This window comes from Petaurus breviceps, unplaced genomic scaffold (genome assembly GCF_028583685.1).
Source record: "Petaurus breviceps papuanus isolate PSGF00001 unplaced genomic scaffold, PetGlider_PUasm1.0 90887, whole genome shotgun sequence".
Classification (NCBI taxonomy): Eukaryota; Metazoa; Chordata; class Mammalia; order Diprotodontia; family Petauridae; genus Petaurus; species Petaurus breviceps.
In genome coordinates, this window is record NW_027187370.1 from 1,452,136 (window position 1) to 1,471,287 (window position 19,152).

General features: G+C 45.6%; 1 protein-coding gene across 1 annotated transcript; it reads right to left on the reverse strand.

Annotated features, from left to right (window-relative positions):
- Nucleotides 1–3,026: 3,026 nt before the first annotated feature.
- RAPGEFL1 (Rap guanine nucleotide exchange factor like 1) lies at nt 3,027–18,883 on the reverse strand. Its single transcript, XM_069074233.1, has 15 exons — nt 17,920–18,883; nt 14,403–14,481; nt 13,454–13,589; nt 12,967–13,064; nt 12,208–12,320; nt 11,626–11,793; nt 9,647–9,744; nt 9,391–9,513; nt 8,857–9,035; nt 8,659–8,749; nt 8,298–8,348; nt 7,302–7,389; nt 6,736–6,800; nt 5,554–5,608; nt 3,027–5,279 (listed from the first exon to the last, which is right to left on the reverse strand). The coding sequence occupies exons 1-15, from the start codon at nt 18,443–18,445 to the stop codon at nt 5,155–5,157; spliced, it is 1,995 nt and encodes a 664-aa protein (XP_068930334.1). The 5' UTR covers nt 18,446–18,883; the 3' UTR covers nt 3,027–5,154.
- Nucleotides 18,884–19,152: the final 269 nt, after the last annotated feature.

Below are 19,152 nucleotides of genomic sequence, written 5' to 3' on the forward strand. Positions count from 1 at the left end.
AAAGCCAATGTAACCAAGATTAGTAGGGAAGTGGAAAACTGGGAAAGAATTTTTACAACCAGTATCTCTGATAAAGGCCTCATTTCTTTTTCTTTTTTTTTTTTGGAGGGCAATTAGGATTAAGTGACTTGCCCAAGGTCACATGGCTAGTTTTTGTGTTAAGTGTCTGAGGCCGGATCCGAACCCAGGTCCTCCTGACTCCAGGGCCGGTGCTCTATTCACTGCACCACCTAGCCACCCACAAAAGGCCTCATTTCTAAAATATACAGAGGACTGAGTCGAATTTATGAGAATACAAGTCATTTCCCAATTGATAAATGGTCAAAGGATATGAACAGGCAGTTTTCAGAGGAAGAAATTAAAGATATCTATAAGAATATGAAAAAATGCTCTAAATCACTATTGATTAGACATATGCAAATCAAAACAAATCTGAGGTACCACATTTCACCTGTCAGATTGGCTAACATGACAAAACAGGAAAATGATAAATTGCTGGAGAAGATGTGGAAAAAATAGAACACTAATGCATTGTTGGTGGAGTTGTGAACTGATCCAATCATTCTGGAGAATATTTTGGAATGATGCCCAAAGGACTATAAAAAGGTGCATACCCTTTGACCCAGCAATATTAATTCTAGGACTGTGATCCCAAAGAGATCAGAGAAGTGGGAAAAGGACCCATATGTACAAAAATATTTATAGCAGCTCTTTTTGTGGTGCCAAAGTATTGGAAATCAGGAAGATGCCCATCAATTGGGGAATGGCTAAACAAGTTGTGGTATATGAATGTCATTGAATACTATTGTGCTATAAGAAATGAGGAGCAGAGTTCTTTATATTAACCTGGAGAGACTTATATAAACTGATGCTGAGTGAGGCGAGCAGAACCAGGAGAACTTTGTACACAATTACAGACATATTGTAACTGTGTGACTAACTTTGATAGACTGGGTTCCTCTCAGCAATTCAAGGTTATAAGACAACTCCAAAAGACTCATGATGGAAAGGGACATCCACATCCAGAGAAAGAACTACAGAGTCTGAATGCAGATTGAAGCAAACTACTTACTCCCTCTTTTTTGTATTTTGTTTTGTTTTGTTCCTTTCTCATTGTTTACTCCATTGGTTATAATTCTTTACAACTTGACTAATGTGTAATGTGAAGGTGTTTGTAGAACCTATATTGGATTGCATGCCACTATGGGGGGTGAGGGGGAAGAATGAGGGGGAGAAAATTAGGAACTCAAGGATTGTGGAATTGAATATTGTAAACTAAAAGTAAATAATTTTTTTTTTGAGGTGTGGAACAACTATGACTGAACTCAGAACTTTTCACCTAAAATAAATTCCCTAAAATCAAAGAGGAGAAAAGCAAGTGAATCTTAAAAACCATTACATTTTTCCCTAGACTTAAAATAAGCTAATTATTGTAACAAAAATGTTGCATTGGCTCTTAAGAAATACTTGTCTGAGTAACAGAGACAGGAGATGGAGTATATGCATGAGGTGCAGAGAGGTCCACTTTGGCTGGCCCAAAGAGAGTAGAAAGGGGAATGATGTATAATAATGCTGGAAAATGAGTTTATGAAGGGCTTTAAAATACAACAGAAGAATTTCTATTTGATCTTAGATAGGAAGCCATTGGATGTGTGTGTATCTTTCTGTCTGCCTGTCTATCACTCGTGTGGGCACACTCCTGCAAATAATTAGCTCTGTTTTGGACATATTGAGTTTAAGACATTCCCAGGACATCCAGTTTGAAATGTCCAAGTTAACCATTGGGTCTCATAAGGGAACAGCTCTGGGAGGAATTGTCTTTAAAGCTATAGCCAAACAACCACAATATTTACAACTGTGGTATTATAGCAACCCTAATATTTCTCCTCTTTACTTTTTTTTTTTTAAAGCAATTTGGATTAAGTAACTTGCTCAAGGTTACATGGCCAGTTATTTCTGGGTGTGGTGCTGAGTATCTGAGCCCGGGATTCGATCCAGGTCATCCCAACACTGGAGCCAGTGCTCTTACTCGCTGTGCTACCTGGCCGCCCCTATTTCTCCTCTTTTCAAACTTCTTTTCCAGTTTGAGAGAAAAAGTTGTCCCTTGGAAAGAAAAGCAAAAATGTCCATTCTCTGGGGTTACTGAAAGGGACTCTCCTCAGTTTCCTGGGAGGGTAAAGAGCTAATAGCAATAGTAGCCATCTGAACCCCTACAACCTCTAAACAATGCCCTAGTATACTGAGCTTGTGTCCTACATGCTTTGAGAGAACACAAAGTCCTGGTATGGGCTCTCTAAAACTTCTGTCTCTTTGTCCATTTCAAAATTCTGTGTTCCCCTCCATGGTCTTGAGAAGTTTGGTGCCTGGACTTGGTCTTTAAGCAAAATGACTAAAAATGATCATTCTTCTGTAAGTGTTTTAGACCTAAATAGATTTTTTTTTTTACTTTAAGGCAACCTTGGACGTTACAAATGGCCAATATCGGGGAAAGGGAGATGGCATTTAAAAAAAAGTTTTCTATGGGGGTCTCTCCCCTTCCATGCTTTTAGCTCCATCTGGAATTTTTCCCTATCACTCACTTTAAATACCACCTTCTCCAAGAAATTTTCCCTCATCATACCACCCAGAAATGTTCCCTCTCTGTTTCTGAATTCCTATAGTCTCTCTTGAAGCATTTATTTTATACTTCCTAATAATGTCATCATCTGGGTAGATATTTAACCTCCCCTGTTTTTTTGTAAACCACTTGCAGGTAGGGACTTGATATTCATCTATGTATTTCTCGTTGTTCTTTTGTACACTGTAGGAATTCAATAAAGGTACTGAGTTAAATTTTCACTTTTTCAAAGCTCCAGTGTTTTTACTCCATGCATGGCAGCTACCAGGCTAGTCTTCATTGACTAAATCAGCTCCTGAGAGAGGCTTGAGATACACAGCACTGGATCCCTTACTTGCCACTCCATTTTCTCCTCAGACTCGATTAAAAATAAAAAAGACAAATACAAAAGAGGAGAATAGCAGACATATTAGTTCAGAGACTTTATTGGCCTTTTCTCCGCCCAACAACCAAAACTGCACAGTACACACCATTCGTTCTGTTAAAGCTGTCTTGGCTGGGGAGGAATACAGGCAGTGGGAGGCAGTGGGTACATGGGTGAGAATAAGGAAGTGAGGGAGGATGATGGTGGGAAGCCAGTGTGACCAAAAGTGAATGTGTTTACAAGTGTGCTAAGACGCTCATACACACCTGTATAAATGCACATAGGAGTAGGGAAGGGAAGGAGGATACTACAACAGGTAAGAGAGTTAGGAGGTTGAGTTTGGCAAAAAAAAAAAAAAAGCTATATGATTTTTTTTTTGAGTGGCATTGGGGAGAAGAGAATTGGGGAATTAAGAAGGAAATTGCACAGACGGAATGGGATAGGGAGATGAGTTGGGAGCAGGGAATGTGTAGAGTGGGAGTGTATGTTAGTGTCTGCGTGTGGGTGCAGGGACATTTTGTAGCAAGAACAAGACAGATGGGCCATATAAAAGGGACTGTACAATGTTATGTATGATACAGCATTACATATTATACAAGGCTCTTTCCCTCTTTTTGTTTTAAAAAATAAATTTACAATTAAAGAGCATTTGGTAAAAAATATATACATTCTCAAAGAAAAAGAAACAGCAACAGCTGCCACAAAAAGGGAGAGGAGGAGCCTGATAGGAGGGCAGGGTGGTGCCAAGAAACCATGCCCAGTAGCTGCCAGGGGCCCCTGTACCCACACCCCCTTGACTCCCAACCTGGGAGGCCCATAGTGGGAGAGACAGAGAGAGAGGTAGCAAAGGCATTGCCACACAAGGTCCATTCTCTGCCTTTAGAGCCCTACCTTCTTGGAGGAAGAGGGTCCTCTGCCCAAGAAATGAGTAGCCAGACCCACCCTAACCCCGGCTGGGAGAAAGGAAAGAATAGAAACAGAGGGAGAGGCACAAATATCCATCTTTCCATGTGCCAGATTCTGGTAACAGAAGGAAATTTGGGGGTGGGGTGGGGAGTGGAGCAGGGAAAGAGAAAATTCCCATTTTAATGACTAGATACCCCAAAGCAAATAAAATAGGATAAAGGTAGCATTTGTCAGCAAGGACCCTTAACTCCTGACTCTGTGCCTCATTTCCCTCTTCTATACCACCCAGGAGAAGAGGGATGAGTACACTAGGCAGCTTAAGTCTATGTTTCCCTGAGCATCTGCTGCCCTCTCACCCCCACCCAGGGATATTTTGGAAATGGGAGAGGAAGAAGGGGAGAGGGAAGGACAGAGGGAATTGCGCAGGGGCTCATGGGTACACCTCCCACCTGCTGCTGCTCCCTGTCCCCAGGGAGAGCTTCACCCACAAGCCTGGGCATGTAGGGCAGCACCTGGGGAGTAGAGCAGAAGTAAAAACATGGAAGGGATTGGTGGGAAAGAGAGAATGAAGAAAACACCCAGGCCCCTCCCAGGACCAGGGCAGACAAGGGTAGCACCAAACAACAGAGATCACCTTGAAAAACGCACCCCCATTTTTCTAGCTGGAGATCCTATTCCTTTCTCACAATTCCCCCAACTAACCCTGGGAAAGGGAGAGCTGTACAAAGCGGCAAGATAAAGATTTGGAAAGGGAGTCCCTCTCCCTTCATAGCAAAAAGGAGTCCCAGGACTACAAAAGAAGAAGCTAGTAGATATGCCAGACATAGAGGCTGCTGGTTTTCCCTCCACAATTTCTTTCCTACCCTACTCTGCAGTGTTCCTTCCCACCTGAGCATCTGGGGGCTAGAAATTCTATCCCCAAACTGATCCTGCTACAGGAAGGGGACAGAGGAGGAAACTGCCACCTTCTCTCACTGTCTTGGGAAGTGAAATGGGAGGGTACAATTTTGGCTAGGACTAGAGGCAGAAGGAGAGGAGGGATCTAGAAAATCAAAATTCAGGTAGCCTGGAAGGGACAGGCATAAGATTTCAGTGCAACAAAGCTGATTTCTAACCAACCCTCCAAGGAGGAGGGAGATCTGTCAGGGCAAGGAGGAGACAGGAAGAGGAGGAGGGACACACGTGCAAAGTGCTTGAGTGCCAGGTGTGGGTACCAGGAGCTCCTGGAGAAGTAACTGGACTGGTACTCCGAACCCCACCACCACCCTCACTGACTATTGGCCTCCAGCTTGTAGGAGAGCTCAAAGAGTAGATTCTGGTTGTCAATGACCTGGAACTGGCGCACATAGGCCTTTGTCTGCAGGTGGTGAGGTGATGCTTCCATCTCCAGGCCTATGGGAACATCAAGGGGGAAGTCACTCCTGGAACCAGCCCTCCCCCCGCCCACACACACACAAAACATAGCACCTGGGGTTGAGGGATGGGAGAGGTAGTTTCACAAGGGAGGAGAAAAACAAGGGCCTTCATTTTTAGAAGGTAAATTCCTTGAGGATGGAGAGCCAGGGAAAGTAGGGGTTGGAGAGGGTTTGGCCTTGTCACCATAGCACTCTCACTCAAACATACACACATCCCACTACCCATCTAACCCTGCTGTTACCATACTCACAGAGGGGTCGACTCCTATATTTTCGGATTGTTCTCACTTTTTCTGCCACTGAATGCTAAGGAATGAGGATGAGGGGAAAACCATAAGGAAGCACAGTGAGTAAAAAAGCAAACACAAATGCCCTTCTTCCCTCTTTTAACACCTTCACTTCCCTAACTTCAAGGCCTGAGTTCCCTCCCTATTGAGTTCAACCTATTCCCACATTTCTAGTCTCTAAACAGCTCAAAAAAAAGGATGCAGGATCCTTGACTTTAGAGTAAAAAGATACCTTAGAGATAATAGCTCTAACTTTCTCATTTTACAAAGGAGGAAATTGAAGCCTATATAAGGGAAATGATACATCTCTGGTCACTAAAGCCAGTAGGATCAAATATGAACTCCTCTGTTTGGAACTGAAAGCCCTTCATATTGCCTTTCCAAGCTCACTGATCAGTCTTTTATCTGTCCCTCACATACAACATTCTATTTCCCATCTCCAGGTCTTCCTAAGGTCCTTCCTAAGCATGAAATGTACTTTCTCCTTAACTCCTCCTCTTAGAATCCTTAGGTGCTTCCTCCAAAGCCCAATGTGGGTTCTACCTCCATGACCACTAGCTATGCACTAGCCAGTACAAATCAGCCCTCTAATTTTTATTTATTTATCTAATTTGTTTTTATTATGTATATATTTTGTATCCACATATATGTGTGCATCTTGTTCATCTCCCCCCCACCCCACAAAAAAAAAAGTAAGCTCATTAAGGACAGGGATTTTGGATTTTTTTTCTATCTCTAGTACCTAGCACAGTGCTGTAGCACATTAGGTGATTAAAAAATACTTGATTGGTTGATTGATAATAGCCAGCAAAGACAGGTTCTCTGATTTCAAATCCCTGCGCTGTTCTAGATCCCCCTAAATGAGAGTGGACAGGGCATGAAAGGGAGACAGCTAGGGTTAAAGTACCCAGTTAGCCTGAGAATCCTAGTTACTGAGTATCAGATCTGTTACGTGTGGAAGGGTTGCCACAATAATGCTGCCTTAGAGATGGGCTTGGAATCTGCCTGGAAAGCTTGGGCACTGTAAAGAAGGATATTGTCTGCCAGGCAGGGCCGGTGAGGCACAGTACAACATGAGCTAGGAAGGGAAGGAAAGCCCAACCCCTGATCCATTAGGAAGGGCAGGTGAATGGATGGTTCACTCACCAGCTTCTCAATATTGACTAATCCGTCCAGGAGAGTCTTGCTGCCTTCATGCAGGAATGTCAAATCTATAGGGGGAAAGAGGAAGAGACAATCATGTATGAATAGGGGAACCAAAGAAAACTCTTGGAAAATCACCGTAGTGGAAAGCTGAAGCAATTCAAAGTTTCTCTGCACAACCATACAATATTCCATACTCCTCTTTAGCCTAGAAGATTTCAGATTTGGGATTTAGAATCAGGATTTAAGTCAAGGTTCCTTAACCTGGTGTCCACAGACCTCTTGGGGGTCCATGGATAGATTCCAGGGAGTATGTGAACTTGAATGGTAAAAAAACATTATATCTTTATATGAGTTTAATTAATTTGTTTTGTTGTTCTTTGAATTTTATTTTGTTCATTCACAAACATTCTTTGGAGAAGGGGTCCATAGGCTTCACCAGACTGCCAAAGGGGTCTATGACCCACACAAAAAGGTTCAAAAGCCCTGGTTTCAGGTTCAGGGAATAACCTGAGGGGTTGGAGCACTGATGAAAGGTCATGAAGGGTCATGATTGAAAGACTCTTCACCTTTGAGGATCAGAGGCACGAAGGGGATCACTGGTGGCTTCATCTTAGATACAACCTCTCTGTAACTTTTGTGGTTCCTGCAGGGGTCCTAGAGAATAAGAATAATGGATGATATTTATATATGGCTTTCAGGTTTACAGACTATTTTGAATATTACTTCACTTAAGCTTCATGGTAGCCCTACTGAGACAGGTAAAAATTTTATTGACCATTCCTGTGATTTCATCAACATAGGGGACTCAAAGAGAGGAATTTTCCTTTTCAATCAACATATTCTCTTCAATTTAAAGCATCAGAGGGGTGGCTAGGTAGCACAGTGAATAGAGCACTTGCCCTGGAGTCAGGAGTACCTGAGTTCAAATCCAGCCTCAGACACTTAACACTTACTGTGTGATCTTGGGCATGTCACTTAACCCCAATTGCCCTGCCTTCTCCCCTCCAAAAAGCAATAAAATAAAATAAAGTATCAGAGTTGCTTCAGACATTAAATGACGTGCCCAGGATCACACAGCCAGCAGGTATTAGAGGTGAGACTTTAACTAAGGTCTTCCTTAATTTGAGGCCAGTCCTCTATCTACTAACTGAAGCTGCAAATGAGGAAACTTAGGCTCATTGAAAGTAACCATCCTTCAGTTACAAGCTAAATCAGCATAAGAAGAAGAATCTGAGCCCTGCTTCCAAGTCCATCTCTGTAACCACTCTGTCAGTTGGCCAGGAATCAAAGACCTGACATTATCACTATCAAGTGCTCCCACTCCCTTTCTAACATTCCTGCCTCAGTTCCCTCTCTGACCATGTGGCTGGTTTTGGACACAAGGGAATAGGGAGTGGTGACTGCTCTTCGAGCTCCTTACAAATACATACCTCCCTTACATCCTTTTCTATCTACTAAAAACCTGGGTTGGTCAAGTAACAAGAGGGTCCCTAGAATCCTAGAGAGGTAAGCATATTTGTGTGTACATGTGGAAAGAGGGTAGAGAAAGCAACCATACTCACTGTTAAGTTCTCAAATTTTCGGAACAAGTTCTTGAATTTCCCAGGAAGTTTCTGAAGAAAAAAGTTTGAAGAAAGGAAAGGAAATGTTCAAAGAGAAGGCACTGGTTTCAGGGCAGCTTTACCTGGGGAGGTGGTGGATGGAGGTTGATGACCAGTTTGCCCAGAATGTAGGCTAATGGGGTGGCAAATAAAGAAAGGGACAAGGAGATTACAGCTTCATTTGAGGAGTTAACAATGGCATAGGGAGAATTGTTGGGAATAAGGAAGCTAGAACCTTGAGATGGAAGAAGGGCTAGAACCCAAGGTAGAAGGGAGTGGGAAAAGAAGGGAAAATCCTAGTGGGCAGGGGATATCCCCTCACCTCCCAGGTGAGCCGAAGGCGGCTGACAGCAGCGTTATCCAGCCCCATAATCACAGCATAGAAAGACAACAGGTCCTGATTTTGTTTACAGCTGTTTAGAGTAAGGATTAAGGGAATGGTGAGTAGGTTTCAGGGACCCAGACCTTTCCCAAATATAGAGCCCCCTTCCCTGCTTTCCCAGTCAGATTTGGGGCTCACATGGCTGCAATCTTGATGAACTTCTTGAGCAGCTGTGCTCGCTTCCCGAGAGGCTCACAGAGCAGAACCTCCGTGGCCACCCAGTGGGTGACCTCACTGCACCTCTGCAGCAAAAGCTCCAGGTTGGCTGTCTCCCGTCGGCCTCGCTCCCCGTGAAACACGTAGTCCACGAACTCCAGCTAAGCCACCAGACAGTTTGAAGATGAAGGAAGACGGGTAGCATGGAGAAGAGTGTAGAAAAGACAGAGGAAAAGACAACAGAGTTGGGGGAGACAGAGGTTGAGGTGCATGAGATGGAGAGGACAGTGGATGGGGACATCCAAGGGAAAGGAGATAAAGGATAAAAGCAGGGACATGGAATTGAGGGCAAAGGGAAGTCAGTATAGAAGGGATGGGGGAAGACAAAAACAACATTGGTAAGAGGTCTACCAGTCCTCTTCCAACTTATTGCCCAGCCTTGGTCCCCTTTCTCCCCTCAGCCATCTCTTCCATCTAGCCCTCTTCCCTTCCCCCACTTTCCACCACCCATCCCACCTCATGCACGCATCTGAACAGCTCCCAGTGGAAGGCAGTAAGGTGATTGGCAATGTCCTCTGGCTCCACTCGGTGAATCTCTGTGTCCCCAGGGGATACCTGGATCTCCTCAGGGAGGGGCACCTGGGTATAAGGAGCACAAGGATGTCCTCAGGTGAGCTCTTCAGGGTCATGATCTCATGTACATGGGTCTCCCCTTCCCCCTGCTTATTGAAGTAACATATTGAAGCTGGAGGTGGGAGTGGGGAAGTCTTACCAGTGCTTCATAGCAGTCCCGGGTACAGGCGAACAAGTGGCTATTGATGCCCAAGGTGGTAAAGACACAATCCTCACTAGGCTGTAGCAGGACTTTCTCTGTAGGCAAAACCCAAAACCTAGCCCTTCAGTCCATGGTCTAGGATCTCAGGATTCCTGGTTCCTCTTTTACACAACAATCACTGAAACACCCCCACTCTCAGTACATTGGTACTACATCTACTCTGGTAACACCTTCTACAGACCTCTCCCTCTCTCAGACTCAAGGAAAACAATAAATAAAACTAGCAATAATTTGGGGGGTGAGGTGGGTCGAGATTGACTTTGTCTAACTCATACCTAGTGCTGTTCCTAGCACATAGTAGGCATCTGGCAAATGCGTGTTCATTTGTTTTAAATATATTTTTTTTTACATCTTTTGTTTTCATAGAGACAGCTAGGTAACACAAGGCATCTAGCATTAAACCTGGAATTAGGAAGACCTGAATTCAAATCCTGTCTCAATTGCTTACTTCTTGTGTGACCCTGGGCAAGTCAGTTAACCTCTCTCAGCTTCAGTTTCCTCATCAATAAAATGGGGATAATACAAACCTCCCAAGGTTATTGGGAGGCTAAAATGAGATAACATATGTAAAGTGCTGTGCAAATCTTTTTTTTTTTTAAAGCAATTGGGGTTAAGTAACTTGCTCAAGGTTACATGGCCAGGTGTTTCTGGGTGGATGCTAAGTGTTTGAGCCCGGATTCGATCTCCAGGTCATCCCAACACTGGAGCCGGTGCTCTTACTAGCTGTGCAAATCTTAAAGCAATATGTAAATGCTAGTTTTTAAATTTTTTTTAAATTACCCAAATTTTCCCCTGTATTTCTTCCCTCAGAGGGAAATTCCATATTAATAAATGCTTGGTCAGGTGGATTGAATTGAATTCACATTGACTCAATTTCTTCCTCTGTAAGAGGATAGCAGTTGAACTAAATTATATCTTACATCATCTTCTACTTTCAGATCCTAAAATTCTAAAATGTTCTTTGAATGTTGGGATTTATCATATGTTAGCAGCAAAAATTCCATTGGAACTTTTAGACCCCTGTAATATCATTGGAAGACTCCCAATCCAAGCCTAGGTCAGTGGCATCAAGCTCAAATGAAAATGGGGGCCACTAAGCCATACTTAAGAATTCTTGTTGCTGCATATTGACTTAGAAAACCACATAGTATATAACTAAATCAGATTGCTTGCCATCTTGTGGAGAGGGGAGGGAAGAGAGCAAGGGAGAAAAATTTGGAACTCAAAATCTTATCTATACATGTAACTGGAAAAAATAAAACATTACTTATTTTTAAAAAGAAAGAAAAAACAGAACTACATAGTAACATTATCTATGTTCTATTGTATTTTTATTTATTTTTAAATGTTTTCTAATTACATTTCAATCTGGTTTGGGGGCACTCAGGAATGTTGTGACCACCTAGGACACCCTCTAGCCTAGGATGTACTAGTCTTAAGGGTTTATTTCAGACTTATTTGAGTTTCTAAAATAATAATAATAATCCCTTTTGCATTTGTAGCATACTTTCCCCTTTTTTTTCTTCAAAGTACTTCTCTCATTCTTATACTTTGAGTACCTTTTCAAGACAGTGGGGTAAGGGGGAGTAAGGATTATTCTCCCCATGTTACAGATAGAAAAGTTGAGTCTATAAAGACACAGCAGGCTTAATGTGTTGTTACTACCCTGGACATAGAGGTCCATTCTGGTGGCTTCAGCCTTAAAGACAAAGAATTGCCTAAATACCCAGATAGAAAGCAACCTGCCTAAGGTAACTCAGAGAATGAGATGGAACTGGTCTCCTCACTCTAATAAGCCTATTTATTCACTTCTGTTCCAGAGAGCCAGGTCCATCTCTGTAATGATACTTTCCCTATCTAGAATCCCCAGCCATCTACATTCCTGTAACTCCATCTCACCCCCATACCTCACTCACCTCCTGAGGATGCCACAGCCACAAGGATGAGAGATTCCTCACGTCCCGCTGACTCCTCTGAGTATTGCAACTTCTCTGACACTGATCCCAGAATGTCTTGCACTGAGGCTGATAGGCGGCTTCGGATTGTCACATATGAGTGGTCAGGCATGTAGACCCTGCAGAAGACTGAAAGGAAGAGGCAGAGAAGAGTGGCTGGTTATAGAATACAGTGACCACATCCAACTCTCACCCTCTCTTTACCCTCTGCCACCTGGACATTACATCTTTGGTAGCTGACAGAAGGTACAATGGTACCATGGCAATAGGCAAGTCCATTTTATCACCTTTCATTGGGAACTATTCCACTACATGCATGAGGTAGACTGAAGTGTGATATAAGGGTAGATATAAGGGAGAGGATGAGTAGGGCAGAGGTAAAAGTATGGATATAGAATTTGAGAGATTCCCCTGGGGAATTACTGGACCCAAAGAAACTCGTTAGCAGGCTCCAAGACTTATTGTGACTCCTCAGAAGGACCCCAGAGATATCCAGTGGAGATCCTAGGCATGGACCCACTCCTACACACCCATGGCACTTACTTTCATCTGAGCCCCGAAAAGCCACCCGAGTTTGCAGACAGGAGTCTATTCGGCGGAAGTGACGAAAGAGTGGCTTCACTTGCTTGCTGGGTGGTTGGCTCTCTTCTGGAATCCTGGCAGCAGATATAACAAGCATCAGTGGGCACTTCCCCAGGAGAGGGTGCACCAAACATCAACCAACAAAGACACTAGTCTAGGGAGCTGTGACCAAATAGGCACTGGGCTCTGAAGCTGCTTTGAGTAAGATGGCTATACCCTTCTAAGTGGGGCGACAGGATGAAGGATGTATACTGGTATAACTGATAATGCCAGGCATCTTGGGTCACTATTTCAAATAAATATTGACCTATCATTTAAGGTCCAAGTTAAATGCTACCTCCTCTAGGAAGTCTTCTCTGATTGTGCTAGCCTTTGAAATTCTGTAGCTCTTACCATTAGTATGTGTATCTTTTGGAATTTTTCATGTACTGCCTGGTAGTTTATGTACATGTCTTAGCTTCCTGCAACTAGATTGCAAGCTCCTTGAGGGCCAGAGAAGTACTGTGTTTGTCTTTGTATCTCCTCTGACCCTTACCCAATCAATATGCACAGGCCCCAGAACATAGCAGGTATTCAGTAAGAATCTGCTCAATAGAGATTCATCTTGTCTAAAACTGATGTATAGGAAGGAAATAATCCTGGGTATAGAAAGCCCAGTTTTCCCCTCAGGGAAATTTGAGTAATGCCCATTTTCTCCCTCCCCCTTCCTCCAACCCTCACTTTAGTTCTACTGTCTCCACCAGCTGGTGTAGTCTCAGGGTGTCCTCTCGGAGATCCTGGTAGAGGGACTCATCTTTCATGATCAGTAGATATAGATCCTGGCAGGGGGAAGAATGTAACACTTCAGGGATGAGGTTAGGACCACCATGCCTAAATCCAACTTCTTTTCCCAAATTGGACCAGCCCTATCTCACACAAAAGTGGCTGGGGAGGGAAAAGGCTAAGGAGCTACTTAGAGTGAAAGGCTTTGACAGAGTATGTGTATCATATGTGTTTGTCTGGGGGTTAGTGGGTTCTATGTCTTCTCAAGTTACATGACTATTCCAAGCTCATGCATATGAACATTTTTCTCCAAGTGTTTTTTTTTTCCCTTTAATCCTCAGCTCAGAGAATATTTCTTCAATAGGAATAATTTCCCTTCCTAAAGACCCTGGAGCCTCCTAATTGCAGTTTCCTTCACTGTACTTCTAAGTGGGGTGGCACCCACCTTAATGATTCGACCAGCGCATTCTTCCTCCTGCAGTAATCCTTGGTATGTCTCCAGAAAGTGGAGAAGCACAGCCAAGCATGCCTGTTTCCGGCCTAGCCCCTCAGCCCCCTCAGTACCGTCTGACTGAACAAAGCTGACCCTAAAGTTAAGGAAAAAGGTACCACAAGACCAGACCCAGGAGGTCTACCCCTTCCTATCTTAGATTCTTTTTCCACCCTTCAATAAACTAAGGACTGGGGAGAAGAGGATAGATAACTTCATATTCCTCCTACCCCTTGTCCTGGGTCTTTGTGGGTGGAAGAGAAAGGGGATCAGAAAAGGACCCCTTCACTCAGGGCTAGGATACCCTACTTTCCCTAGCCTCAGCAGCTTGCTCAGGATAGGGAATGGGCATCCCAGCCTTTACCCCATGCAGTCACTACCAGTTTGAGTTCCACAGCAGGTGGTCCTGATTCTCACCCACCTCACTTAGGAATTCACCTGGATCAAGGGCTCTTCACCTGTTTTGTGGCATAGACTCCTTTGGAAGTCTAGTGAAGCCTTTGACATTTTCTTAGAATAATGGTTTTCAATAACTGAAGGAAATGTTAAATTTCAGTTAGATGTTAATTAAAAATAAAAAGTCTTTTTTTTTTAAGGGAACTCTATCCCTGGAATCCTTGGGATGCCTCAGGGAAACCCTTGAGTTAGACTCTGACAGCCTGAATCCTGGTGACAAAATCTCCAACAGGCTAGCTGGTACCTCATTGCTTATAGCAGACCCTAAAATGACATACCAGGTGGTCCAATATTTATAGAAAACCCCATAATAATCCAGCAGGTGGCCTGATAGTAACTGTAGTGACTTTTTGGTGTTGGGGAAGTGCCCCAGTGACATGCAGCATGCCTACCTCTGCTTTTTGGGAACTGCTTCCAGACCCTCCCCAAAACTCCCAAGAAAGGATATTACTGGTACAGCTCCTGCAGGAAGCGCTCAGTAGGGAGGAAGAGCGAGTGAGTGAGGACAAAATCATCCAGCAGAATGTCTGTACAAAGATTGGCAGGGCAGGTGTCAGAAAGGCACCGCCTGGCCCAGGAATCCCAGAAACTAAGAATGCTACCAGCTCTGCGCTGCCCCACCTGCCAGGGGGCCAAGTTCTCCCTCTCCACCCCACCCCTCCCCACTCTAGGTCAGAACCCCAGCCACCTGCCTGAACATGTTGGGCACACCAAGTCACATGTATGAACACTATTGCCTGCTGCTCCAAGGGCAGGGTTAGTAATCACTGCAGTGGCTAGGGGAGGAAGAGGGGAGTGGCGATGGCACCTTCATTAACTTTTCCTATAGAGCATTTCCCAACTAACTCTTCTACTCATTTTCCATGAAGCCTGAGAGGGGAATGAGATATAATCTAACCTTCTTTAAGTCACAGAAACTCCCACCAGTACTAAGAGAGGGAATCTCTGGACCAGAGAGACCCCATCCATAGAACTTGAGTGAAAAGAGAGGGGACAAAATAACTGGCTAGCAGTTATGTAGTGCTTTCTTTAAACATGCTATCTTACTGATCCTCACAACAATGCTGTGAAGTAGATGCTACTATTATCCCCATTTTACAGCTGGGGAAACTGAGGCAGAGAAAGGTGAAGTGACCTGCTTGAGGTCATACAGCTAATAAGTATCTGAGGCAGAATTTGAACTCAGTTCTTCCTGACTTGAAGTATAGCATTCCATCCATTGTGCCAGCTAGCTTCTTTAAAATACCAACTTGTCTTTCTCTTCTATCTCCTTCCATTCTTCCTCCCCCTCCCACACTTCAAAAACATCTTCAAGTCACAGTCAGGCAGGCCAGGACCAGCCCTGTACAAGAAGCAGAGGCAGGAGCCTGCCTGGCCTCTTTGATCCCAAAGCACGGAGTAGAAGTCCCATTGCCTGTGGGTGCCATAGGAGGGAAGGGTTAATGAGGGAGGGGAGGAGGAGTGGCCCTTCTTCCTCCCCATCCTAGGCCTGGCTCAGCCAGTCAACCAGGTACAAGGTCGCCCTGACTTGCAGCCAGTTTGGGGGCAGGGCAGGGCCACTTGGCACACAGACAGGAAGCAGGGAGGGAGCCAAGTGTCCTAGCTGGGGCAGGTTCAGGGTGGGTCTTCAGACATTGCTCTACGGAGAAATCAACCCATAATATGACTCCTGGAATACCCATACAGTGGTCCTTGGTCTTAGCTGCTAGGTCAAGGTCCCTAGGACAAGCAGAGTCGTAGAATCAAAGCTGTTAGGGCCCGTAAGGATCTAATCTAATGCCCAAATTTTAATTCAAGAAACATTTATTAAAATCCCTACTGTCTTTCTGGTACTTTACTGGGTTCTGAGGATAGAAAAAGAGGTTCAAGGAGCCTAAAGCTTTTTTTTATAATGCCTAAAGCTCCACAGCTAGTTAGTAAAAGAGCCAAGAGTGGAATTGGGCCTCAACTCCTGAGTACAATGTTTTTTCTACTGCACTCCCAGAATTTCACTGAGCTGCATAATGACCCCCCAAAGACTAGGAAGTTTCTGTTGATTTACAGAGGTGTCCATCTCATGGCTGCCACCCCCCAAAAAATAATCCAGAATGGTCATAGCACTAAGGGCTAAAGAATCCAGGAGAGTTATACATCAGGTTGGGGGTCCTCTACACCTCCCCTTTCCCCTATCATGTTAAAGCTGCTACAGCAGCCACCCCTCCATGACATACTGTTTCATCTTTCCCCAACTCCCTCCCTCCTATAGCTCTGCAGAGCTCATGCTTGGCTGCCATGATCTCCTGCAATTTTGCTGTCTTCTCACATCCAACACATACATACTCTGAGGAATTGGCCTGACTGAAGACCCAGAGCCAAAGGGTACAGACTGATACAGTGTCTGTTGGCCAGGTTCAGATGTAAGAAAAAAAAAGTCAGCATCTCCTCCCTTCCCTACCTCAGTGGCTCTAGCTACCCTGCTGAATTCTGTGAGAAAATGAAGGCAAAGAGAGTTCCTTGTGCTTCCCTAAGACAGATACCAGGAACAGAACAGAACCATTCCATCCAGACTGTTCAATTTGTAAGGGAACCAGAGAGAGAAAAATAGAAAAGAACTTATACATGGGGCGAAGGCTATAGTTTGCTGTCTGTCTGCAAAAGGGATTGTGTCATATACATGCATACAGGGTGTGTGTGTATGTGTGTGTGTGTATGTGTGTGTGTGATTCAGGCGAGAAGTTGCAGTTAGGGGAGCTATGTGTCTCTCCGATATTTTTCTAATTAAATCAAAAAGGTGTCAGCTCCCCAGGGCATCTACAACCTGAGCCAAAAGGAGGGGACTTAGGTGTCCAGGAAATCTAAGAAAGGAATTACACTCTCCCTACTTGGGGTCCCCTGTGAAAGAATAAAGGGAGGGAGGAGTCTGATGCTTCTTCATTCCTTTTCCCATATTCCTGATTCCCTTCCTCATTTTCTGGACTTCCTTTTGCCTGCCAGAAGGCTTCTTTACTTAACCCAATGCCACCTGGGTTTTCCACCCCCATGACCAAGCACCTTATTGTTTCTGGGCCTCAGTTTCCTAAACTGTTATTAGAAGTACGGGTGGTAGGAAGAATACCATAATTAGTCAAATAAAGACTTTCTTGGGTATATTTATATTAATAAGGCTTTATGCAGAACCCTGGGGCTTGGGGAAAATTGAATCAACTGGAGAGGTCCATTTGGCACCCCAAACCTCCCACTTACATACCACCTATGTCCATAAGCAAGTCCATCCCTACACCTTCCTATTTGCATCAATGAGGACACCTTTCTCCTCAAGGGTCCTTTCAGCCCGGTCACCACTTACAGCCATCTGACAGTAACCATCCAAAGGCACAGCCCTAAGCATCAGTTTTGGGAATTTCTAGACTGAGCTATGAATTCCCTGTGAAGTTCACTTCCAAGGGGGCCTTCTTTTTCTCTAGGGGTTGCATTGGCCTGATTCCCACTTCTGAAGTCCCACCCTAAATGGCATTTTTAGATGCTAGGCCTCAGCACTGGGGTGGGGGTGAGGATGACTTAAAATCAAGGACTCCTAAGGCTCTGCAGATGGAATGCCTCAGTGAAAGATGAAGGCTAAGCTCTGAATGGCACTGGGGTGATAACCAGGTAGGAAGAGATCAGACCCTTATCTTAAATAACCAAGTAGGTCAAATGTGAGGGGCTACAGGTAGGGGCATGCCAACTTCTCTTGTCCAGGAACACATTATACAATCTTCCTGTTAACCCCCCACCCCCACTCCCCAACAGACACAATATGCCCATGGTAACCCATAACCTCATACCCCCTATTCATGATACATCCTGAGGCTTCACTCACTAGGGATGGTCTTCCCCTCCATTCCCCTACCCCCCACCCCCAGTCAAAGGATGAAGAAGAGGACAAATATTTCCCCTTTCTTTCCCTGGCCTCAGGACTGGTGCAGTAGCCTTGGCCAGTTGCTTACCTGAGGTCCCACTGTCCCTGGGAGCCCCTCCAGCCAGCCGCTCTAGGATTCGGTTCAGCAGATGCTCCGGCTGGTCGAGGGCCCCCAGAGGAAGCCAGGGAGGTGGAGTGAGGGGCTCCCCTGGGGACAGCTCATCCGATGAGTAGGAGGAAGGGGAGCGAAGAGGCCCCCCTCCTCCAAGTGGGCCGGGCCCCGGTGCTTCATCCAGCTGCAACCAGCAGGGTCCCCCTCCAACTGGCTCCCCAGCAGTCCTGCCAGGTTCTCCCTCTTCCTCCTCCGTAGGCGGCTCCAGCCCGAGTTCAGCCGGGGATTCCCGGAGAAAAGAAGGGAGCAGCAAGCGAGATACACTTTGGCGTCTCTGCAACTGTCGGGGTCCCCCCACTGGGCCACTACCTCCAGCAGGCCCTCCTCCCCCTCCGCCCCCAGGCCCGCCACACCCCCCAGTACCCCCTCCGGGTCCTGTTCCTACAGCCCGCCCAGCCAGCTGCGACGTCTGCTTCTTCAAAAATTTTTCCAGCGGCTTCATACCCCAACCCCCCCGCCCCCGCCGGGACCGCCGGGAGGACCCAGGTGTCCGGGCCGCGGGCGGGGGGTAGCGCAGGGATGCTTAAAACCGAAGTGGGGCAGATCGAAGGGTTGTGTCAGGCGCCGAGACCAGGGAGATGAGGTACCCGCGGCTGGTTGGCAGCTGGCTGGAGTCCAATGTCCAGTGCCCCCAGGAGATGCCAGAAAGAAGAGAGACAAGCTCTCAGCAGCCCCCCATGCCTCTTCAAACGGTACCGGGCCCAGGTGGGTGGCCCGGGTGTGGATCCAGTGACCCCTAGCTCGTGGGCCCTGGGGCCCGGCTGCTGCAGTAGAGACGGCAGGCGTATAGCAAGAGCCGAGGACAGCGAGGAGGAGGCGGCGACGGCTGTGCTCCTGGCCCGGGAGAAGGTGGCAGAGCTGAGGCCACGCCCCTTCGAGTCGAGACCCATCCCTATTCCCTCCCAGGTTCGGCCCCCATCCTTGGACCCGCCCACGGGCTGCGCTGGGCCAAGATGTGGCCCTTTGGAGAGATCTAGGACTGAAGTGGGGTCAATGCGGACAAGAAAAGACGTTCAGAAATAAATAGGAGGTGGGTGGTGGGTGGCATGGTATACTACAGATGCCAGAATTTGTCTCTTTCCCAACCTAGACCCGTGAGTCTAGTGCGGCTTCGTTTGAAGGGTGATCTGTGGTATAGACATCTATCCA